Here is a 25,592-nt window from a genome sequence, read left to right on the forward strand (position 1 = left end):
CATCTTGGTTGACTTTACCTTTGATGAGTATGAAGTGTCCTTCCTCATCCCTTTTGATTAATTTTGGTTGAAAGTCTATTTTGTTCGATATTAAAATGGCTATACCTGCTTGCTTCTTGTGACCATTTGCTTGGAATATTTTTTCCAACCTTTTACCCTGAGGTAATGCCTATCATTATGGGTGAGATGTGTTTCTTGAATGCAGAAGAATGTTGGATCTTGTTTATTCACCCATTCAGTTAGTCTGTCTTTTTATTGGAGAATTGAGGCCATTGATGTTGAGAGATATTAATGACCAGTGACTGTTAAGAGTCTTAATTTTGATGTTTTTTTACAGTCGAGCATTTGTGTAGTTGTGTTTTTGCCATGGAATAGTTGCCTATTTCCTGGGTAGTTTTGGTTGTAGCTTGACCCTTTGGGATGGAGTTTTCCTTCTAGTACCTTCTGTTAAACTGGATTTGTGGATAGGTACTGTTTGAATTTGTTTTTGTCATGGAATATTTTGTGTTCTCCATCAATGGTTATTGATAATTTTGCTGGGTAAAGTAGTCTGGCCTGGCATCTCTGGTCTCTTAGGGTTTGCAGGATCTCTGTCCAGGCCCTTCTGGCTTTTATGGTCTCTGCTGAGAAGTCAGGTGTAATTCTGATAGGTTTGCCATTAAATGTTATTTGGCCCTTTTCCCTTGCAGCTTTTAATATTTTTTCTTTGTTCTCCATGTTTTGTGTTTTAATTATTATGTGGCGGGCAGTTTTTCTTTTCTGGTCAATTCTATTTGGTGTTCTGTAGGCCTCTTGTATGTTTATAGGCATCTCTTTCTTTAGATTGGGGAAATTTTCTTCTATGATTTTGTTGAGAATAGTTTCTGGGCCCTGGAGTCTGATATTTTCTCTTTCTTCAATGCCTATTATCCTCAAATTTCTTCTTTTCATGGTGTCCTTAATTTCTTGGATGTTTTGTGTCAGGAGTTTTCCAGATTTGGCATTTTCTTTAATGGTTGATTCAATATCTGTGATTGTATCTTCTAGACCTGAGATGCCTTCTTCCATCTCTTGGATTCTGTTAGAAAAGCTCACCTCTGTGTTGCTCGCCTTCTTCTCTGAGGTCTCACGTTCTCATTTTTCTTCTGTCTGTGTGTTTATCATTGACTCCATTTTCATGTTCAGATCTTGAACTGATTTTTTTATTTCTTTCGTCTGATTTTTTGTGTATTCCTGAGTTTCTTCCATTGCCTCTTTATAGGTCTTCAGAGCTTGAACCGTTTTATTTATTTCTTTCATCTGGTTGTTTGCATTTTCCTGCAATTTTTCCAGTTCCACTCTATGGGCTTCGTTTATGTCTCTCAGCTGTTTGTCTGCGTCTTCCTGCATTTGATTACGAATTTTATTTGTTTCCTCCATTATCATCTTCATTACTAAGGATTTGAGGTCATTTTCTTGTATTTCCATTGTATTTGAGTTCTCTGGGTTGTTTTCTTTGGGATAGCTGGAAACTGGAGACGCCATGTTGTTTTAGGTTTTTTTTTGCGTATGCTTTTTCGCTGTCCTTTAGACATCTTACTGCCTTTGTGTTTGTTAGGTAGCTTCCAGAGTTGGATGGAGGGAGTCTGATGATAGATTCACTTGTTTTCTCATGATTTCCCTAGGCTGGGAGCTCAAAGCTTCACTGGTGTGGATGTTAGGAGGTTAGCCCTGTTGTTCTGGTCTCTCACAGCCAGTGATCTTCAGCCCCCCTGTGCTGTGGGTCCTGCAATTGTTCTGGGTCTCTGAATGAGCATTGGGTCAGGCGAAGGTACCCACAGCCCTCTATGTTCCCTGCCAAGTCCAGCCAGGAAGACTGGGCTGGAACCACGGGCTGAACTCAGCTAGATTCTCAGGGCCTGATCCGTCTGCCGAGCTCAGCTAGGGATTCTGGGCCGAAAATGCACACAGGGTCCAGCCAGAATTTTTGGGCTGGGACTACGCACCAAGCTCCGCTAGGGCCTTTTGGCCCAAATTGCGTGCTGTGGTCAGTTATTGACTCAGGGCCTGAACTGTCCACCAATCTCAGCCAGGAATTCTGGATTCAAACTGCCCACTGTGTCCCACCAGAGTTTTAGAGCTGGTGGAACCAAGTGCTCTGTCCAGCCTGCGTCACAGCAGAAGAACTGCGGCTGCACTGAGTCAACGCCAGTGTTGGAATTGAGCACTCCGCCCAAGCTCTATCACAGCAAGAGAACTGCGGCTCCGTTGAGTTAGCGCCGGTGGTGGAACCGAGCTCTCCGCCCAGACTGTGTCACCGCAATAGAGCTGTCGCTGAGCTGAGGTGGTGCCTAGGATGGAACTGAGTGCTCCACCAAGCCTGCGCCACAGCAGGAGAACTTTGGCTGCTCTGAGTTAGCGCCAGTGGTGGAACCAAGTGCTCTGCCTGGACTGTGTCACTGCAGAGGAGCTGCCGCTGAGCTGAGGTGGTGCCTAGTGTGGAACTGAGCGCTCCACCAAGCCTGCGCCACAGCAGGGAAGCTGTGGCCGAAGCTGAGTTAGTGCCTTGGACAGAATTGCTTGCTGGGCTAGGCCAGTACCCGGGACTCTGGGGCCAAACTGTCCGCCGAGTCCAGTCTGAGTCCGAAGGCTCCACGAGACCCAAATCCTGTCCTGAGTCCCCTCTTCCGCAGCAACTCCCACCAGGCACCACACCAATCGCCTCCACCGGAAGGCTATGAGCTGCAAACCTCAGCCACCGCCACTGGTGCCGCTGGTGCTGCTGCCTCTGCCGCTGCCGCTCTGATCAGAGAAAATCCACGCTCCTCCCATGTGCAGGGGCACACAGGTCCTCCGCACCCTGGTCCCTCCGAACCGTGGAGTACTCCCGCTGCTGTGATGTTCGGACCTCAGTGTTCCTGGCTCAGAAATCTGTGCAATTCCCTGAATTGTTCACTGGAGCCTCCAAACGCAGTCCACACTGCTCCCTGCCATCTTGGATCCTCCTCTTCTGTTTCCATTTAATGAAATAGTTTGGAGAGAATTGACATTAGCTCTTCTCTGAAGGTTCAGTAGAATTCTGCGCTAAATCCATCTGGTTTGGGGCTTTTTTGTTGTTGTTTGTAGACTTTTGATGACTGCCTCAATTTCCTTAGGTATAAAAGGACTATTCAATTTATTTACTTGATCTTGATTCAATTTTAGTAGTTAGTAGCTATCAAGAAAATTGTCCATTTTGAGTAGGTTTTCAAATTTTGTGGCATATAGGCTTTTGAAGTCAGACCTGATGATTCTTTGGATTTTCTCAGTGACTGTTGTTATATCTCCCTTTTCATTTCTTGTTTTGTTGATTTGAATTCTCTCCCTGTCTTTTAGGTAGTTTGGCTAAAGAGTTGTCAATCTTGGGGGCTGGGGGTGGTGGTGCACGCCTTTAATCCCAGCACTTGGGAGGCAGAGGCAGGTGGATCGCTGTGAGTTTGAGGGCAGCCTGGTCTACAAAGTGAGTCCAGGATAGCCCAGGCTACACAGAGAAACCCTGTCTCGAAAAACCAAAAAAAAAAAAAAAAAAAAAAAAAAAAAAGAGTTGTCAATCTTGTCGATTTTCTCAAAGAATCAGCTCTTGGTTTCATTGATTCTTTGAATTGTTTTCTTTTTTTTTTTTCTAATTTATTTATTTCAGCTCTGAGTTTGGTGATTTCCAGCCTTTTACTCATCTTGGGTATGTCTGCTTCTTTTTGTTCTAAAACTTGTAGATGTGCTGTTAAATTGCTAGTATGGGATCTCTCCAGTTTCTTTCTTAGGGCACTTAGTGCTACGAGCTTACCTCTTAGCACTGCTTTTACTGTGTCCCATTAATTTGGGTATGTTGTGTCTTCAGTTTCATTGAATTCTAGGAAGTTTTTATTTTCTTTTTTTATTTCATCCCTTACCCAGATGCAATTGAGTAGAGAGTTGTTCAGTTTCCATGAGTTTGTAGGCTGTCAGTTGCTTTGATCCATGGTGGTCTGATAATATGCAAGGGATTACTTCAATTTTCTTGTATCTGTTTAGTTTTTTTCTGACCAACTATTTTGTCAATTTAGGAGAAAGTTCCCTGAGGTGCTGAAAAGAGGGTGTATTCTTTTGTCTTTGGGTGAAATGTTCTGTAGATATCAGTAAGGTTCATTTGTTTCATGATGTCTATTAGGTTCCTTGTTTCTACATTTAGTTTCTGTCCTTTTTTTTTTTTTGTAGTAACTATTTTTTTTATTAATTTATTCTTGTTACATCTCAATGTTTATCCCATCCCTTATATCCTCCCATTCCTCCCCCCCCCATTTTCCCATTATTCCCCTCCCCTATGACTGTTCTTGAGGGGGATTACCTCCCCCTGTATATTTTCATAGGGTATCAAGTCTCTTCTTGGCTACCAGCTGTCCTTCCTCTGAGTGCCACCAGGTCTCCCCCTCCAGGGGACATGGTCAAATGTGAGGCACCAGAGTACGTGAGAAAGTCATATCACACTCTCCACTCAACTGTGGAGAATATTCTGACCATTGGCTAGATCTGGGAAGGGGTTTAAAGTTTACCTCCTGTATTGTCCTTGGCTTGTGCCTTAGTTTGAGCGGGACCCCTGGGCCCAAATCTGCCTATCATATTGTTCAACTTGTAGATTTCTAGGACCCTCTGCATCCTTTTATTTTGCTATTCTCCCATGTGTCTCTCATTTAGAGTCCCAATAGGATGCCCTCCCCTCTGTCCCAGTTTCCTGGTAAGTTTTGCATGACTTATGTCCAAGTACTTCTAGCTTTCATAGTCTCAATTGAGAAGTCAGGTGTAATTCTGATGGGATTGCCTTTATGTGACTTGACCTTTTTCCTCTTACAGTTTTTAATATTTTTTCTTTGTTCTGTACAGTTAGTGTTTTGAATATTGTGTGGCAGGAGGATTGTCTTTTCTGGTTGAATATATTTGGAGTTCTGTAGGCTTCTTGTATATTTATGGACCTTTCTTGATTTAGGTTGGGGAAATTTTCTTCTATGATTTTGTTAAAAATGTTTTCTGGGCCTTGGAGCTTGGACTTTCCTCCTTCTTTTATTCTTATTATTCTTAGATTTGGTCTTTTTATAGTGTTCCAGATTTCTTGGGTGTTTTGTGTCAGGAACTTTTTAGTTTTAATGGTTTTTTTTTTTTTTTTGATGATGTAACAACAACTTTAATCATATCTTCCACACTTGAGATTCTGTCTTCCTTCTCTTGTATTTGGTTGGCATGGCTTGTGTCTGTCATTCCTGTTCTTTTCCCTATGTTTTCCAACTCTAAAATTGCCTCAGTTTGTGTTTTCTTTCTTGCTTCTAATTCACTTTTTAGGTCTTAAATAGTCTTATTCATTTCTTTCTCCCATTTGATTGAATTCTCCTGTAGTTCTTTATAGGACTTATTCAATCCTTCATCTGTTTGAATGTATTTTCCTGTGTTTCTTTGAGTGATTTATTTCCTCTTTCAATGTGTCTATCATTTTCATCACCTCATATTTAAAGTTTTCTCCTTGCACTTCATGGGTGTTCATATCTCTAGGGCTTTCTGTGGTAGGATCACTGGTTTCTGGTGTAGTTCCATGTCTCTGAGTTTTGTTGCTAGTCTTCTTGTGCTGTTCTCTAGGCATCTGATTGTCTCTGGTTTTAGCAGGCCTAGAGGTTCCTCCAATGTGGTCACTGTCTGTGTCCCATGTTGGCCAGGCAGGTTGGAAGCAAGTAAAAAGAGCTCCAATCCTACATTTGTTTTCTAGGGTTCCCCTGAGGCCTCCTCAGGATGTTGGGAGGTGGGTGTTACAGCCTGCACCCAACTCAGCTCAGCTGGGTTACCTGACTATTCTAGTTGGGTCTGGCAGGAGAGGAGTGGGCTGATAGATATTGAAGCCCATAGTTGCTGAGGTATCCTTACAGTCCTTTTCAAGATGGCAGGACTGTGTCTGTCTGCTATGTTCCAGATGGACTATTCAGTAAGCCTCTGGCTGGCAGATAGAGATTGGAGCTCAGTGCTTTTTGGGAAGCAGCAGCTAATGTGGTGTGTGGCCTGCACAGGTCTCTACTCCATGACCTAAGTGGATCAGGCCAATAGGCTGTAGATGGGCAGGGTGAAATCAGAGCCAGACGCTGCTGGCAGGATAGCAGCTAACAGGATTGTGGCCAGATTAGGTCTCTGCTCAGCCTGTTTGGTTTGCCTGAGCAGTATGTTTCAGGCGAGTGGGTAGAGACAGACTAACGCCCAAAGTTACTGGTAGGATGGTGGACTATGGTGCCTGGATTCAGCTTTGCCATCCATAGGCCCTCTTGAGATGGCAGGGCTATCCTTATCTGCTCTGTGGACCAGCTAGGCTAGCCCATCAAGCAGCTAGGGGCCTCACAGGAGTTAGAGTTCAAAGGTGTTTGGGTGACCGCATGTCCTTTCTCAGGAGGCAGATAATATGGATTGTGTCTGGTGCCAGGATTCAGCACTGCCTGTCCACCATTCCGTGTTCAGGATCTGGCAAGCAATAGATTAACAGTGAGAGCACTAAGCTGCATGCACTTTTCTTCTGTCTCAGATCCTGTAAGCAGTGGACTGGCAGTGAGAGCCCTATGCTGCATGAATAACTCACAGACCTTCTGTGCGAGATCTGGCAAGGAGTAGATGGGTGGTGAGGGCCGTTAGCTGCACAAATAACCCACAGTCATTCTCAGGATGGTGATTAATGTGGGATGTTCCCTGGGATTTTTTTTTTGTGTGTGTGTGTGGGTTAGTTGCATGGCCAGGGAATGGACCCACCTGTGCCCCACACAGTGTGGATCCCTCTAACATGGGAATCAGAGCTCTGGTGTTTTGTAGCTCTCAGTTTGGTCTTTCATTGTGCATTTCTGGTTTTCCTTCTAACCAGATGCAGTATGCAATTGGTGCTGCCAACTGGGATCAATCGCTGAGCCCCATTAATTAAATGGGTTATTTGGTTTGGTGGTGTTTAATAATTTTGAGCTATTTATATATTTTGGATATTAGACCTTTGTCAGATATAGGGTTGATGAAGATCTTTTCTTAGTCTGTAGGCAGTCATTTTGTGCTGTTGAAAGTGTCTTCTGTCTTACAGAAGCTTCTCAGCCTCTTGAGGTCCCATTTATTAATTGTTGACCTTAGAGCCTGGGCTGTTGGAGTTCTGTTCAGAAAGTTGTCTCCTGTGCCAATGAGTTCCAGGCTCTTCCCCACTTTTTCTTCTAGCAGATTTAGTGTCTCTGCTTTTATGTTGAGGTCTTTAATCTACTTGGACTTGTGTTTTGTGCATGGTGATACATATGGATGTACTTATATTTTTCTACATGTAGACATCCAGTCAGGCCAGCACCATTTGTTGAAGATGCAATCCTTTTCCCATTGAATAGATTTGGCTCCTTTGTCAAAATGAAGTGTCCATATGTGTGTGGATTTATTTCTTGGTCTTCGATTTGATTTTGTTGCTCAACCATCCTATTGCTATGCCATTATCATGCGGTTTTAATTACTGTTGCTCTATAGTTCAGCTTGAGATCAGGTACGGAGATTCCTTCAGGGGATCTTTTACTGTACAGGATTGTTTTAGCTATTCTGTTTTTTTTTTTTTTTCATATGAAGTTGAGAATTGATCTTTGAATGTCTTTTAAAAATCATGTAGGTGTTTTGATAGGGATTGTACTGACTCTGTAAATTGTTTTTCTAAGATGGCAATTTATACTATGTTAATTCTCCAGATCCATGAACAAGGGAGATCTTTCCTTCATTTGATATCATCTCCAATCTCCTTCTTCAGAGATGTGAAGTTTTATCAAAACAAGTCTTTCACTTGCTTGGTTAAAGTTGCTTCTAGATACTTTATATTGTTTGTGGCTATTGGGAAGGGTATAGCTTCCCTAATTTCTTTCTTAGCATGATTGTCATTTGTATACAGGAATTCTACTGACATTTTTGAGTTAATTTTGTATCCATCCACATTTAAATCAAGATCAGATAAACCTGTTAAATGGTCCATGTTTGAAATTTACAACCCACTTCCTGACATGGATTCTCATTGTCTCTCACAAAGAACACTGGAATTTATTGGAGAGGTTGTGCTTTTAGGTTTTGTTACACATTTTGTTGTTGTTTTGGTTGTGTTTGTTGTGATCCTCATGCCACAGTATTTTTATTAGTGTGTTATAGGAGTGTGCCTCTGTGTTAGCTTGTTGCATATGTTTTCATTCAAGGACCTTGCTGGGAGTGACCTGAAACAATGGAGGTAACTAACTAGTATATTTTAGGCCAGGAGTATCAGGGGATCTACCGCGAGGAGCTCTTTTCACTATAAGACTAGTCTATAAGGGCTTGCCCTTCTGGGAAAAGAATGGCAGGAAAAAATCACCTTTCTAATGAGGAACTCTGATTATTGAAACCTCCTGAGATGGAAGACTGCGTGATTCTCACTATGACCTAACTTCATATCTGTGCCCCTTACGAGAACCAATGGAGATCATCCTGACACAGAATTTCCTCTTGACTCTTAGAGTCTGCCTGAATTTCCTGTGACAAATCCTTCATTCTTAACATCCAGGTAAGTTTTCAAGATTGCTCCTCTAGAATCCAAGCAGATAACAGCATATCAGTAAATGCTGTGGCTGTTAGAACAGGTGATTTTTATCTGAATTCATTGTGGGAAGCATTGATACAAGATTTCATTAATATGATAAGGAATAAAACTCTCCATACTCCCATACTGCTCCCTTCAGTGTCCAATGATTATATGTTTGCCATGTTACCTTGTTTGCTCTAACTGAGCCTCTCTAATAATATCTCCAAGAATTGCTTCTGTTTCCTTCTGAGCAGAGATTTGACATTTCTCAAACATGATGACTCTTGTATGAAGCTTCCCACAAAGACCTAACAGATACTTATACCAGACATGGAACCTACAATAAACAAAATTAATGATGCCACCAAAATATAACATGGTCAACCAGTGAATTTATTGGGATTACTTAAGTAAGTATAGATAAGGAGTAACTTACAGAGCAGGAAGACTCATATGCATCTGTACCACCAAAAGCTCATTCCTGTACTGATGATAACTCAGGAGATCTGCATCCCTGGCAGGGCTCTCTGTATGCCCATGGGCTGTAAAGTCACAGACCTCTGGCAATCTCATTTTCCTCTAGGAAGCTCTGGTGGTCAGAGTGTCCTCCAATAGAATAATTTAAGTTTCATGATCCTGTCCTTTCTGGAGGGACTGAGTGTTTCAATTCAGTGGACATGACATAACTATATAAAAGGCTGTTAAAACCTGTCCTGATTACATTCTTGTGTGTGTGTGTGTGTGTGTGTTCTTGTGTGTGTGTTTGTGTGTGTACATGTTATATGTGCACATGAATATGAAGAACAAATATCAATGGCAGGTATTATTTTTAGGAGACATCTACTTTTTAAAACTATATTTTTTGATTTATTATTTCTTATAATTACGTGAATGCCTCTGTGTGTGTGTGTGTGTGTGTGTGTGTGTGTGTGTGTGTATTGCATATATGCACACATGGGTATAAGTGTCCCTACAGACCAGACACATTGTAGTTTGAGTTACAAGAGCTATAAGCCATTATGGTTGCTGGGAACTAAAGTTTGACATTTTGCCAGAGAAATACGCACTCTTCACCTTTAGATGTTCTCTCCTGGCCCTTCATTTTGTTTCTTTAAACTAAAGGTTTTATCTGCATGCAAGCCAACTAAATGATTTTCTTTTACTGCTTGAAATGTGAGTCTCTTCCTTTCATCCCTCACTCTCCTCCCAGCTGCTGTAATTGGGATGTCAAATTGTATCATTTTGTAGGGAGCTGAACTTTCTCAGATTGGTCCTGGACAGACTTTTCTTGAGTTGGGGGGCAATTTTTCTTTGTATGTCAGTTCCAATTCCTCTGGGCAGGAGATGAATTAGTCTGTGCATTAACAAGGGGGTGAGCTATGGCCAGCTGCAAATGCTGCAGTTTCCTGATGAAATCACTGGGAAAAAACAGACAAATGCATGGCTCAGGGCTGGCTTGAATGATGAGGCTGGGGCACATCTCCTGAAAAAGCAATGTAAGCCAAAAGGTAAAATAAACCCCCAAGGACTATTGTTGTCAGGGAATTTAGTCCCATAAAACTATGTATGTATCTCCCTTATCACTATCTCCAGAGACGACAGCAGGACTGCCAAATACCTGGTGTGTTTGCTGTCACTGCTTTTTAATGCTTCCTAGATGGGCCAGGCTGTTGGTCACTCTTGGCACTTTCCAGCTGAGCCCACTTGTGCAATGGGACTGCTACAGAGAGAAACCCACCATTGATCAGAGTTGGCATACAAGATGGAACCTATTTGTAATCCCTGGTGTAGGCCATTGTCAGTGTTTAATAAATATTTGTTGAATATAAAAATAAATGAGTACAATATGGTTAAAAAAAAACTAAAGGTTTTTTTTTTTTTTTTTTTTTTTTTTGGCAGGGCTGGGTACGTATTTTACATTATTTTTTAGATAATTTCCCTGCCAAGTAAGATACAAGAATCTGCCTGTCTTTCTCTGTCTACTACCAAAATTACATGTATACTATAAAAAAAAAACCCACATGGTTTCTTAATATCAAACTTAGGTCCTCATGTTTCCAAGGCAAGCATTTTCACCAACTGATATAAGACATCACTCCAGTTTCCATTTAGCCTTTCCCACATTTGTTATGTGATGTGATGTGACATGATGTATGTATGTATGTGTGTGTGTGTTTGTGTGTGTGTGTGTGTGTGTGTGTGTGAGAGAGAGAGAGAGAGAGAGAGAGAGAGAGAGAGAGAAACAGAAAGACAGAGAGAGAAACAGAAAGACAGAGAGACCGACAGAGACAGAGACAGGGACAGAGACACAGAGACAGAGACACACAGAGAGAGACAGAGATCATGATAACTTAATGGTTTTCTATTTAATTCATTGAGGAAATGCCTCTCAGTCAAATGCAGAGCTCATCTATGGCTGGTCTCTGTATCCCCCTGGCTTTGAGGATCTCCTGTTTTGTCTTCCTATGCTAGGATTACAGATGGGCCTATGTGCCCAGATATCTCTTCCATGAATTCTAATGTTTTGAACTCTAGTCTCTATGTTTGTGTGGTTTGTGCTTACATCCATGGACGATCTTCGCAGCCCACATTTAATTATATTTTAATACTCATCTGGACCAAAGATTTGTCAGCTATAATAAATGCTAAGATTAATAAATGACAAGTGTAATGCACAAAATTAATTCTTGAGGTTAAAGGAAAAAATAAAGATGTCCAAAAATGTAGTTGTCTAATGAGATTGTGATATTTGCCGCTGTTAATGTATTTTGTGATCTCTTTTTACTCATTTTCCATCAGATTCATCACAGACATGAAATTTGGAAACCAAACAGTTGTGTCAGGATTCATTCTCCTGGGACTCACAGATGACCCAGATCTGCAACTCGTCATTTTCAGTATATTTCTTTCCATGTACCTTCTTACAACACTAGGAAACCTGTTGATCATTCTGGCCACCAGGTCTGACTCTCACCTCCACACACCCATGTACTTCTTTCTCTCTGGTCTTTCTTTTAATGACATCTTTTTGGTCACATGCACAATTCCAAAGATGCTAGTGAATATGCAAGCACATGACCAGAAAATTACTTATGTAGGATGCCTGACTCAAGTCTGCTTTGTCATAATGTGTGTTGGAATGGAGAACTGTCTTCTTGCAGTGATGGCCTATGACCGCTATGTTGCCATTTGCCATCCTCTTAGGTATAGGGTCATTATGAGCCCCTGTATCTGTATCCTACTTGTAGCATTTTCTGTGATGGGGAGCCTGGTGAATGCCTTGGTGAATAGTCTTATGGTGTTACATTTGTCCTTCTGCACAGACTTTGTAATCCCACATTACTTCTGCGAACTTACAGAGCTTATTAAACTTGCCTGTTCCAACACTCTTATTGACAACATACTTATATACATTTCATGTGGCATATTTGGTGGTGTTCCTCTCTCCGGCATAATTTTGTCTTATAGTCAAATTGTATCTACTGTTTTGAGAATGTCATCGAAAGAAGGAAGATATAAAGCCTTTTCCACCTGTGGGTCTCACTTGTCAGTTGTTTTCATATTTTATGGAACAGGATTTGGGGTTTACATTAGCTCAACAGTTACAGAATCATCCAGGAAGCCTGCTGTGGCTTCAGTGCTGTACTCTGTGGTGCCTCAGATGATGAATCCCTTTATCTATAGTCTGAGGAACAGAGATATGAAGGAAGCCTTGAAGAAACTCATCAGCAGGATACTATCTCCTCTATAATACATCATTTCATTTTGATCAGAATTTCTAGATTGCGCCAAGGAAACATAAAACTTTCTCATCCAGAACATCAGATTCTTCTGAGTCATATTCTTCTAAATTTCTGAGAAATGAAATGACTCAGCCCTTTCAGAGAACCTTATTGTTACATCTCTAAGACTGCAGACAAATATGGCAGTGCTGATGGCAATACTTCAGGGTGGTGGTTCTCAAAAAGCCCTTCTCAAAAACCTCCTGTTTGTTGGATGAAGTCTGTTGCCTGAAGCAGTCAGAGCTGATCTTTCCAGACTGGTTGGCACCTCAATGTTTTTTTTTTATCACAACTGATGCATCCCCAGAGTGCCCATAGTAAGTCACCTGGCTACTCCAGTATTTGAGCTGATGCTTTCCTGTTTTCCCTTATATACCAAACAAAATTTTCCAGATTGGCAGCACCATCCTTCACTATCAAAGGGGATTTGATAGATTTTTATCAAATTTTTATTGTCTATGGAGTTTCGCTGTGTTCAGTGCTTTCTTGCTGCTCCTAATTATATCTGGTGCTTAGACCTGGGAGAAATCCTTTAGTTCTCCTTTTCTCTTCTCATTTTTCTTTTACCAAATAAAAAGCTTATCATTCAGCCATCTTGCGGTATGGATCATTTGCTTGTGTTGGCATCTATCATACACTATACCTGACTCTAAATTTTAGAATCTATCTATTCAGCAATTTTTTTCTCCACCTACTCAAGCTAGTTGGTTTCCATTTCCTACTTGTGTAAAAACTCTAAGGAGTTGTTTGGGTATGTTCTACTGTTCTTCAAGTTATGCTTTTATCCCAGGCTACCCACATACATCTTTTTGGGCAGCAAGACCTTGTCAGGGACACAGATCTCTCATATTCTTGGAATTCTACTGACAAACCTCAGGCCACTTAGCTTTTGATTGACTCCTACTGCATTTACTTCTCTGTCTCACTGTTTTGCATCTGTATGATCTGCTATCCATATCTTCTGATGTTTATATGTATTTCCTATTTCCTTTTTAGCTCATCTCTCCATTGTATTCCCCAGTGAACGCTCTTGGAGAGAAAAAAAAATTCTCATTTTTTGCCCTGATACTGGGTTTTTTGTCAACTGCTCCCCAGGAATCTTTTGTGTTACTAACTATGGGATTCTCCCTGTTTCAATCAGATGTTTCACTCATCTTGCATATTTCTCAAGCCTCTTTCTTTTTACGGAATCCATGATACCATTAATCCTGCCATGTTATTTTCTATTGGAGCACATTCTTGCCTTAATATAAGCTCGATTACCAGTGTCACTTGGTAGAAAAAATGCCACATCTGACTGCCAAATTCTCATAGGTCCTAACTAATTTTGACAAAGTACATACACTCAAAGTTCCATACACTCAAAGGTTCTTTTTCTTCCTTCTATGCTTCTTGCCATACACATCAAATCCTTCTTGAAAAAACCAAAGTTCCTTACAAGATTGACCATATTTTTTATTTTATTTAATTAATTTATTCATATTACATCTCAATTGTTATGCCATCCCTTGTATCCTCCCATTCCTCCCTCCCTCCTGCTTTCACCATATTCCCCTGCCCTAGGTCTGTGACTGGGGGGATCTCCTCCCCCACTAGATGGTCATAGGCTATCAAGTCTCATCTTGGTAGTCTGCTTATTTTTTCTCTGAGTGCCACCAGGCTTCCCCACCATGGGGGAGTGTTCAAATATGGAGCACCACGTTCAGCTCAGTCCCTGCTCTCCACTCAATTGTGGAGAACATCTTGCCCATTGGCTAGATCTGAGAAGGGGTTTGATGTTTACTGCAAGTATTGTCCTTGGTTGGTGCAGTAGTTTGAACATCCCCAGGATGTTCTTCTTGTAGGTTTCTAGGACCCTCTGGAGTGTTCTGTTTCCCCATTCTCCCATACTTCTCTCACCTAGAGTCCCAATAGGATGTCCTCACAACTATTCCAATCTCCTGGTAAAGTGAAGACTATCATGTGACATGTTTCGTGGGCTAGTGTCCAATTATAACTGAGTATATAGCATGTGAGTCTTTCTGCTTCTGCATTAACTCAGTATGATAATTTATAATTCCATCCATTTGTCCACACATTTTGGGATTTCCTTGTTTTTTTATAGGGGAGTAGTATTCCATAGTGTAAATCTACCACAGTTTCTTTATCCATTCTTCAACTGGGGGACATTTAGGTTGTTTCCAGGTTCTGGCTATTATGAATGAGGCTGCTGTGAACATGGTTGAGCATATGTCCTTGTTATGTGGTGTAGCATCTTCTGGGTATATTGCAAGGAGTGGAATAGCTGGGTTTTGAGCAAGTCCTATTCTAGTTTTCTGAGATAGCACCAGATAGATTTCCAATGTGGTTTCACAAGTGTGCATTCCCACCAGCAATGAAGGAATGTTCCCTTTTTCTACATCTTTGCTAGCATATGCTCTCACTTGAGTTTTTTATTTTAGTCATTCTGATAGGTGTAAGATGGAATCTCAGAGTAATTTTGATTTGCATTTCTCTGATGACTAAAGACAATGACTATTTCTTAAAGTGTTCTTAGACATTCAATAATCCTCTGTTGAGAATTATCTGTTTAATTCTGAGCCCAATTTCTCAATTGGGTTATTGGGTTTGGTCATGTTTAATCTCTTGAATTCTTTCTATATATTGGATATTAGCCTTTTGTCAGGTATAGGTTTGGTGAAGATCTTTTCCCAGTCTGTGGGATGTCACTTTGTTCTCTTGCCAGTGTCTCCTGCCTTACAGAAGCTTCTAAGCCTCATAAGGGCCCATTTATTGATTGTTGCCCTAAAGATCTTGAATTTGTTTATTGATTTCTTCCATCTGGCTGTTTGTATTTTCCTAAGTTTTTTTCCAGTGCCTCTCTATAGGCCTCTTTTATGTCTTCCACCTATTGGGCTGTGTCTTCCTGCATTTGGTTATGAATTTTATTTGTTTCCTTCATTATCATCTTTATTACCCATGATTTGAGGTCATCTCCTTGTATTTCAATTGTGTTTGAGTTTTCCAGGTTGCTTTGAGGGATAGCTGGGATATATAGATGACATATTGTTTTGGGTTTTGTTATTTATGTTTTTATGCTGGCCTTTAGTCATTTTGCCATCTCTGATGCTGGGGGGTAGCTTCTGGTGTCAGGTGGAGGGAGTCTGAAGACAGATTCACTCATTTCTGGAGGATGTCCCTAGGCCAGGCAAGCTGATGCATCATTGCTGGGATGATTTTAGTTCCCTTAATTGAGTTCATGCTCCTGAGCAATGCCCCAGCTCCCATCTCACAGGCAGGCCCCTGACTAGGCTCTGTGGACTTGTCTGCCTTCCTCCATGTGCTTCTGACTGGCAGGAGGTCAGACCTGCCTGTGAGGGTCTCTCTGACAGTGATCCCCTGCTATCCTGGTCTGTGGCTCCTGGTAGTGTCTCAGGTCTCAGACCATGCTCTGAGTCTGGTCACAGTGAACACAACCTTCTGTGCCCCTGTGTGGCACCCAGGCTTTCTATGGACTGGCATGGGGCAGGTGGAGAGGGGTCTGAGGAGAGATCTACCCATTTCCTGAAATTTCCCTAGGCCAGGAGCTCTAATGCTTCCCTATGGCATGATTTCAGTCCCATTTACTGAATCTGTGCTGCTGAGCAAGGCCACAGCTCTCAGCTCCCAGGCATGCTCCAGATTAAGCTTTGGGGACTGGTCTGCTCTCTGCCTCTGGATGGCAGGTCAGACCCACCCATGGGTCTGTGGTCCGCACTATCTAGATCTCTCTCACACAGTGATCACCAGCTCCCCTGGTGGTCTGTGGCTCCCAATAGTTTCTATGGTCTCTTCCTTACAGATAAGACACCTCACGTCCTTGTTACTGCCATCTTGGAATCCCCCCGGCTATTGTTTTATGCCCACAGTTCCCTCAGCCTTTGATTTAGACATAGATGACCTGGTCCTACAACAGGCAAAATAAAGTCCTCCAATACTACCAAAAACTATTCAATGTCCTCCTTAGCCTCCTCAACCTGTACCTTCATCTACTGCTTCAAAACACCTCCACTTATTGATTGCAAACCTCAACTTCTACAGCCTATTGCCTTCCAACACCTTCAACCTCCCCAAGTGCCATCACCTTCTCTGTTCCCACTAATGACTCCCACCATGTCTCACAGTAATGGAATTTTCCCCTTCAGGAAGGTGGTGGGAGACCAAGGGTCTTTCTAAGTCCTTGGCCCTTCCAATTTGTTTGATCTCTCTTAGGTAGGAAAACATTTGGGCTTTTTCTCAAATGATGCCAATAGTTTCAGTAAGAAATTCAATCACCATGTTCAGTCATACAACCTCACTTTGTATGGTGAATGCCTTCTTGTTCTACCCAGAAATCAATAAATGTAATCTACCAAATAAACAGAATGAAAAGCAGAAGACACATGATCACCTCATTAGTTGCAGAAAAGACCTTTTACAAAATTCTACATTCTTTCACAATGAAGATTCTGAAGAAATTAGGGAGACAGAAGACTTACCTCAACATTATTACAACAACGTAAAACAAATGCATTTATAATATAAATACAAACATAGAGAAACCATCTTCCCTAAAATTGAAATCAAGAGAAGGATGTTCACTCTTCCCTTGTCTTCAGCATATTACTAAAATTCTTAGCAAGAACTGACAATGTAATGACATCAAAGACATAAAAATAGGAAAGAAACTAAACCTTCTTTATTAAATAATTGTTATGCTTTTATATATAATGTCAATAAAAGCTTTACTAGAAAGCCTTTACAGCTGAAAAACACTTTCTACAAAGTATCAGGATATATTAGTAGCATTTCTATACACAATTTAGAGGCAGAGAAAAGAACTGGGACACAGTACCATTCACAGTAGTGTTAAATCATATATTTTTGGGTACGTTTAATCAAGCAGGTGAAATATTTGTATAAGAGAAGCTTTAAGGCATTGAAAAAAATGAATTGAGCAAGACATAGGAGGGTAGAAAAATCATTAATACTTATATAATAGTGTGATTAATATACAAAAATTGGCCTCCTATCAAAATCAATCCATAAGTTTACCACAATTCACATGAAATTATTGCCATAATTTTTCACAAAAGTTTAAAGAAAAAGTTTCATATTTGTATGGAAACCCAAAAAAATCAGGATAATTAAAAGAAAACTCAAAAGAACAGTAATAAACAATTACTATTAAGGTATTACTATGCCTGATTTCAAATTTGACTACAGAGCTATAGCAATAAAAACAGCATGATATGAGCATAAAACAGACACCTTGATCAATGAAATCAAAATCAAGCCTCCATTGTAAGTCCAAACATCTATGGAAACCTAATTTTGACAACTAATCAGAAAATACATGCTGTAAAAAGTTAACATCTTCAATAAATTGTTCTGGTCAAATTGAATGGTTGCATGTAGAAGAATGCAAATAGATCCATATTTATCTCCCTTTACAAATTCAATTCCAAATGGATAAAAGATCTCAACATAGGCCAGAAATAGCTTTTCTTAGAGATGAGAAAGTGAGTAATCATCTTAAAGTCATTGGCACAGGAAAAGAATTTCTGAACAGAATACAAATAGTATAGGCACTATGATCAAAAATTAATAAATGAGATCTCAGGAACATAATGAAGAAAAGTGTGAAATGAGAGAGAGACTGCAGAGACAGACAGACAGACAGACAGAGAGAGAGAGAGAGAGAGAGAGAGAGAGAGAGAGAGAGAGAGAGATGACAAGTCTTAGAAATGTAGTTCAATGGGAACAAGAATGAGCCATAAAATCCATTAATCTTTCTTCCATTCCAGAAAACATACGAAGTAGAGATGATTTGTTTGTTTGCTTTAAGGATATTAGCTACATGCCTTATTTATCTCTGAATAAAGCTCAACATTGAATAAAACAGCAACCAAAAGGAACTCAGCTAAGCAAAATTTAAAACCATAAGCCAATGGTCCTAAAAACAAACTCCTAAATTAAACATACTGTCTTCTTTCATGAGAAAAGTTATTGTAAGCAATTGTGAAAAAATTGATGTTTCCCAAACTCAATGTGTGGGGTCATGGTACTTTCATACTTTTTTACTTTCAGCAGTGACAACAAGAAACAGACAAGGAATCAACAGCAGAGAACGAAAAAAAGTTAATATTCAGTCAACAGAGATGATGCATAGGGAAGGTAACCTTGTTTGAAGAAGTCTAAGGATAAATGGAAACTTGGAAATCTACAAATTTTCACTCATGAATATAACATCTTTCTATTTTAACTAACAATGTTCTTTATTTTAATTTTTAATTTTTACGTAATGCGTACATTATTCCATATATATGCAATAAACTTCCTATAGCAAGAAGAACCATGACACAATCAGGAATTATAAGAATGGTACATGCTTAGTGTTTTGGCTATTTGTATTTGACAGCCTTGAAGAAAATATCTTTCCTATCTTGGTGCATATAAATTTCTGAATATAAATCATTCTCCATCACATCTAGTCATCATCTACTTAAAACATCTATCTAGACCTAAAAACATCTTAATCCCTAAACAACTAAGCTTTGCTGTAAAACTAAGCTACCTGTTCTTCAATTCCATCAGAGACTTGAGAGGGAATAAACTTGATTACCTGAGTATGCCGGAGTGCAGGTTGGTAGCTTTCCAAAGGAGAAGGTGACAGATACAGTTTTCTACCTGAATTGTTACCCAAAAGTCTCTATTATTTTGGAACATCTTCTTCAGCCTTTTGGCTCAATATATCTGACAGACATATTTGTGAGGAAGGAACTGCTGAGGACTTTCTTACCCTGTCTTGGCAGAGTTTGACTGTCTCCTCTGCTTGCATCCAAGCTTGCTCCTTTTTAGGCATAACTATGTCTGTGGTAGAAACAAGCACATTTTGCCAAGTTACTTGTTTGCCACATTTGAAGCCATCTCCATAAGGAGGTTCTTTGATGCTCATCATCCTCTTTGAGGTAGGCTGAGTGTTTCCAGGAGTTAACTTGTCTCATCGTCAGCAAATCTTTAAAATAACAAAAACATTTTAAATGCCGTATTCTGCATGTCTCTGAGGTTTTTGAAGACCTTATCTAACTATCCTACTTAATTTTCTATAGAATCATATCTATCTGCCCCACCTAAGATGTATATTCGTGATAAACATAAACTAGTAATTGAAATGACCAGGATTTGATCAACTAACAATGAACTTGTATAACTTTTTTATCCTAAACAACCTACTATAGCACTTTCAAAGTATTGCAAGTAAAACTTCTATTATAATTGAATAATGCGGTACAACAACTCATATTTCAGTAGAAATATATATGTATATATATATGCACACATATAGTGTGTGAAAAATAACCTTACATTTAAATTCAATACTTCTGTATCCAGAATTAAACTTATTTTGCACCTATATACAACATTCTTTATCAGTGAATTAAAAATAACCTTGTAAGTGACAACAGAGGCATTAAGTTGAGGAGTAGATTTACTAATCTACTTTTATTCTACTTTCCCTATATATTTCTATATTCTTCCTTCTTTCTTTTCAATCCTTATCTCCAAACCTAAGGATGTAAGATAAAGAAAAAGAGAGAAATCACTGTGTCTAACCTTGTTTTCTCTCTAAGTAAGAGCAATAATAACTTGTAACCAACTCCCATTGATAATAACCCTCTATAGCCAAAGAAAGCAATCAAAAACCTCTCCACCCCCTTAAAGGAAGTGGAGAATCTCTCTCTTAAGGTTTCTTCTGCCTGATTTGGGATGAATAGTACCTTGTAAGGGCTCAAATAAAATTGGGGAAATGGTGGTCCAGCATTTGTGGTGCAGTTTCTAAGTATTGAGAAATTCCAGGCTTAATTAGAGCATTGTGTGGGACAGTATGAAATTCTGGGCCAATTAGGATTGGAAGTTTTCTGTGAAAGTGTCCTGGGAGCTGTGTTTTTCTGATTAGGAACAGCAACTGAAGCCCTTGATGCTGGAATGTGAAGGATAAAGGATGTCAGTGTCCATTATGCTGAGAATGATGCATCCTGTCTCGTCTGATCCAATGTCAGTGATGGTTCTTTTGTTCTGAAAGATATAATTGCTCAAAAAATATTCAATGTAAATTTATAAATATATAAGGATTTGGGTGACAATTCAGGTAGAAAACTCTCTCTGTCTGAGATATCACCAGATAGATTTCCAAAGTGGCTGTACTAGTTTACATTCCCACCAGCAATGAAGGAGTGTGCCTCTCTCTCCACATCCTCACCAGCATGTGGTGTCCCTTGAATTTTTGATCTTAGCCATTCTGATGGGTGTAAGATGGAATCTCAGAGTTGTTTTGATTTGCATTTCCCTGATGAGTAAGGAGGTTGAGCATTTCTTTAAGTGTTTCTCAGCCATTTGATATTCCTCTGTTGAGAATTCTCTGTTTAGTTCCAAGCCCCATTTCTCAATTGCATTATTTGGTTTGGTGGTGTTTAATTTCTTGAGTTCTTTATATATTTTGGATATTAGACCTTTGTCAGATGTAGGGTCGGTGAAGATCTTTTCCCAGTCTGTAGGCTGTCACTTTGTTCTCTTTACGGTGTCTCCTGCCTTACAGAAGCTTCTCAGCCTCATGAGGTCCAATTTATTAATTGTTGACATTAAGAATAGGCAGATTTGGGCCCAGGGGCTTCGCTCAAACTATGGCATTAGCCAAGAACAACACAGGCTGCAAACTTCAAACCCCTACCCAGAGATAGCCAATGGGCAGGACATTCTCCACAGTGGAGTGGAGAGTGGGGTATGACTTTCAGATGTACTCTGGTGCCTCATATTTGCCCAAGTCCCCTGGAGGGGAAGACCTGGTGACACTCAGAGGAAGGATAGCAGGCTACCAAGAGGAGACTTGATACCCTATGAGCATATAAAAGTGGAGGAATTCCCCATCAGGCACAGTCTTAGGGGAGGGGAGTAAGGGGAAAATGGGAGGGAGGGAAGAATGGGAGGATACAAGGGATGGGATTACCATTGAGATGTAACAAGAATAAATTAATAAAAAATTAAAAAATGTAAGTATTATAATTAACTATTAACATGTTGTCTGTATAAACTAAACTAAACTTTGATGTGAAAACTTTTAATATTAAATAAGACAACTTACAAGTATAAATTATGTTTCTACTACAATTAAAATATTAAACATAAAAAAAGAAAACTCTCTCTGTCATCTTCTCATTTGGAAAACTACTAACCTACACTTCTAGCACACTCAGGTAATCAAGTTTATTTCCTCTCAAGTCTCTGTTGGAGTGGAGGAACAGGTAGCTTAGTTTTAAAATGAAGCTTAGTTGTTTAGAGATATTTTTATGTCTGGATAGAAGGTTTAAGTTGATAATGACAAGATGCAATGGAGATTGATTTATATTCAGAATATTACATGCACCAAGATAGGAAAGACATTTTCTTCAATGCTGTCAAATATAAATAGCCAAAACACTAAGCATGTAACATTTGTATAATTCCTGATCGTGTCAGGCTTCTTCTTACTATAGGTAATCAATTGTACATAAGTGTAGTAATATAAATTTATATGTAAAAAATAAAAAATGTTTAATTAATAATAAAAATACCCAAATCAGACACAAAATACAAAAAGAAACAAATAAACAGAAACTTTCAGTTGTAGCAAATCTTTCAAAAGATTTGGGAAGCTTACAAGAGCAGTGGTATATTTTCTGTTTGTAATATTCTGAAATATAGCTGGAAACTCAGCTGGTCTCTAGGGTCAGAGAATCAACTGTCCAAAACTCTTTAGTATTGTTAGTCTTGGTCTTTAAGGATATGAACCCATGGGTTTATAATAATAGTCATGTATTTGGTCTAATGAGGTGCTTTGAACATTGAGACTCCTGAGATTAAAAGATAAAGCATCCAGCTTGTAACATACTCAAAAGTACTTTTAAAAAATCTTAAAATATCTTGAACTCAGTTCAGAGATAATCCATCTTTAACCAGGAACATCTTCCTTCATGTAGTCTGTTTCCATTTCTAAGGGAGATTTCCTCCATTTGCAACATACAGGTGAAATATTTATATTTGTTCTTGAATCCAGAATCCAGACTCTAGAGCTAATTTTTTAGAAATAAGGAAGGCTAGTTGAGATTACAGACCTGGTAAGTTATACATAAAAACATAGATAAAATGATTAGAAACAATTGCACACAGTTTTCCTCCATTACCAGTTTAGTCTTTAATCTACTGAAATTCAATATGTGTCAGTTTTTTTTATTCTTCCCATATTGTAACTGCATGTGCCATTTCATTCAGAGGAAAACAAGGTCTATTCTCTTAACTATGGATCCAGCTTTCCAGCATTGATAAAAGGCCTATTCTTAAATAGAGTGAGTCTTAATATTTATTCAGACACTTGCATTTATTCTTGTGCTAATATTGTATAGGAAGTTTAGCATGTTTATTAATTACTAGGTAGCCATACCTAGGTAGGAAAAAGCTGGATGGTGCAGCCTTCAAATTGATTTCCTCACTTTCCATACCTGAAGGCTAAACTGGAAAGACCAATGCATAAATAAGGTGTTTCTCTAAAAATTTTCATTTTAAATGTTTCTTGTAGTTCATGTGTTTTAGTAACTTCTTACTGCCTTTTCCCCCTTAAGATGCGTGTGTAACATGGAAGGTGAAAATAAATCAGTTCTTGTCGAATTTTTCCTACGAGGACTGACAGATGATACAGAGGTGCAGCCCTTCATCTTTGGCCTGTTTCTATGTGCTTACCTGATTACCATCTTTGGAAATCTTCTTATAATGTTGGCCATTAAGTGTGACTCCCATCTCCACACCCCCATGTACTTCTTTCTCTGTCATCTGTCTGTCAATGATATGTATTTAGTCAGCATCATAGTTCCAAAGATGCTGCTAAACATACAAACACAAGATCAAAGGATCACGTATGCAGGCTGCCTCAGCCAGGGCTTCTTTGTTGCAGTTTGTACATTATTTGAGTGTTTCCTTCTTGGAATAATGGCATATGATCGCTATGTAGCCATTTGTTATCCTCTAACATACAAAGTCATCATGAGCCCCTGCTTCTGTGTTACTCTGATTCTTCTCTCTCTGTTCATCAGTGTTGCTAATGGTCTGCTGCATAGTATGATGCTGCTGCACTTGTCCTTCTGCACAGACTGGGAAATCCTCCATTTCTTTTGTGAAATTGCCCAAGTCATCAAGCTGGCCTGTTCTGACAGCCTCATTAACAACATTTTGATATTTGTTACAGCTTCTATTTTTGCGGGTGTTCCCCTGATTGAAATCATTTTCTCTTATATTCATATTGTATCTACAGTCTTGAAACTGCCATCATCTGAAGGAAAGTACAAAGCATTTTCCACTTGTGGGTCTCATTTGTCAGTCGTTTCCTTGTTCTATGGGACAGGTTTTGGTGTATACATTACCTCATCAGTAATTGATTCACCCAAGGAGATTGCTGTGGCTTCAGTGATGTATTCTGTAGTTCCTCCAATGATGAATCCCTTTATCTATTGTTTGAGGAACAAAGATATGAAGGAGGCACTGCAGAAAGTTTTTGGTAGGGCACCTCTTCTGTGATGTGTGGAGAACCTTGTGCTTGGATTTTAAATGTAAGTCAAAGTGACAGGACTGATAGAAAGCCAAAATGCCTTCAATTCCTTCTAATATAATAACTCAGTGAATTTAACTTTTCATCTGTTTTTATTTAATTTTCCTTCCTTGAAATGAGACACTGAATTTTATTTTTATTACAGTCTACTTTATTTTATGTTGTTGGTGCTTTGCCTGTATGAATGTAGGCATATCACATACATACCTAATGGTCATATAGACCAGAAAAGGGTTTCAGATCCCTTGGACCATGTGCTAGAATTGGTTGGGAGCTGCAAAGTAAGTGGTGGGAATTGAATCCAGATCTTCTTGAGGAGCAGGCACTGGTTTAACCACTGAACAATTTCTTTAGCCCAACATAGATTTACTTTTATTAAATAGTATAGGTCCACATGTGTGTATTTGTGTACATATATATGCGAATGCTATATGTGTGTAAGTAATTACTGAGGCCAGAAGGCAGCTTTAGTGACCTTTGAGCAGAAGCTATGGTGCTTGTAAGCTGCTCAACAATAGCTCTGGAAGGCTAACCTTTGGGAAAGTGGCAAGTCTTCTTAACAACGGAGTCATTTCTTCATCCCCCATTTATGACTGATTTTAAATCAGTAACCACAATTTCTTCTTTCACAAGTGCCAGGGAAAGGTTATGAACTCGAGATTCTAATTTTAGTCAGTGTGTGTGTGTGTGTGTGTGTGTGTGTGTGTGTGTGTGTGTGTGTGTGTTGTGAAATTCCTATCATATCACAGTCTTGGAATTATGTCTACTGTGAAAGAAAGAAGTGGATAGGGTCAATCTCTGAAGGAATCACTGCTGCAAATTATTGGCTAAGTGTCTTCCTCTTGCTCTTATTGATAAGATTTTTATTAGTTGATGAAAAACCTGTTTGAGATTACTATGAGATATTTGAAATGCATAAATGTGTATTAAGATATTTAAAAATTATTTGAGAATTTCATACTCATGTCAAATATTTTTCTACTAAATCCATCCCCCATCATCTTTGAATTTCCTCTCCAAGTCTTCTCAATTTCACACACTCTTTTCTTGTTCAAAGCTACTGAATTCATTAGGTGGTCTCAAGAATATGTCTGAGTGTGGTCACATTCCCTGGAACATAGGCAATCCAGCAGAGGCTACATTTCTGAAGAAACCTCACTCCCCTGTAGAACTTATACATTGAAACAATGAATATTGGTACCTTTTATTAAAAGCATTTCTGACTTAAAGAATATTATTGTACAAAGAATAAGTCTCCGTTATCTTTATGAAGTGAACACATACTTGGACTGGGTTCTCCTTCAGTTTCCTGGGGAGGGAGAAATTGCAGCTATTATATGCATGGATGACAGTAGATACACAGAAGCATGGGTCATCTCTTGGCTAATGATAATTTTTTTTTCAGTTGAAGAGTAGTTTTATTTTGGGGGGTCCAATGAGAATAATGATGGTGCCCTTTTAGCATTCTTGACAAAATAAAAATGTGGGGAGTAGTAGCCTTCAATAGTATGTAAGATCAACCAAGAAAAAAATGAAGTCCCTTTGCAGCATGAAAGAGTAAATGGTTATTAAATAATTTAGAGCATTTATTGAAAATGACTTTGTCATTTCTTTTCCAAGAATAATTCCT

General features: G+C 39.3%; 2 protein-coding genes across 2 annotated transcripts; both read left to right on the plus strand.

Moving 5' to 3' along the window:
* The first annotated feature begins 11,342 nt into the window (after positions 1–11,342).
* Positions 11,343–12,299, plus strand: LOC127197960 (olfactory receptor 7G2-like). Its single transcript, XM_051155769.1, has one exon. It carries the CDS (start codon positions 11,361–11,363, stop codon positions 12,297–12,299), a length of 939 nt encoding a protein of 312 aa, XP_051011726.1. The 5' UTR covers positions 11,343–11,360.
* A 10,693-nt stretch (positions 12,300–22,992) lies between these two features.
* Positions 22,993–23,931, plus strand: LOC127197961 (olfactory receptor 7G2-like). The gene has a single exon (XM_051155770.1). It carries the CDS (start codon positions 22,996–22,998, stop codon positions 23,929–23,931), a length of 936 nt encoding a protein of 311 aa, XP_051011727.1. The 5' UTR covers positions 22,993–22,995.
* Positions 23,932–25,592: the final 1,661 nt, after the last annotated feature.

Source organism: Acomys russatus, chromosome 14 (genome assembly GCF_903995435.1).
Source record: "Acomys russatus chromosome 14, mAcoRus1.1, whole genome shotgun sequence".
Classification (NCBI taxonomy): Eukaryota; Metazoa; Chordata; class Mammalia; order Rodentia; family Muridae; genus Acomys; species Acomys russatus.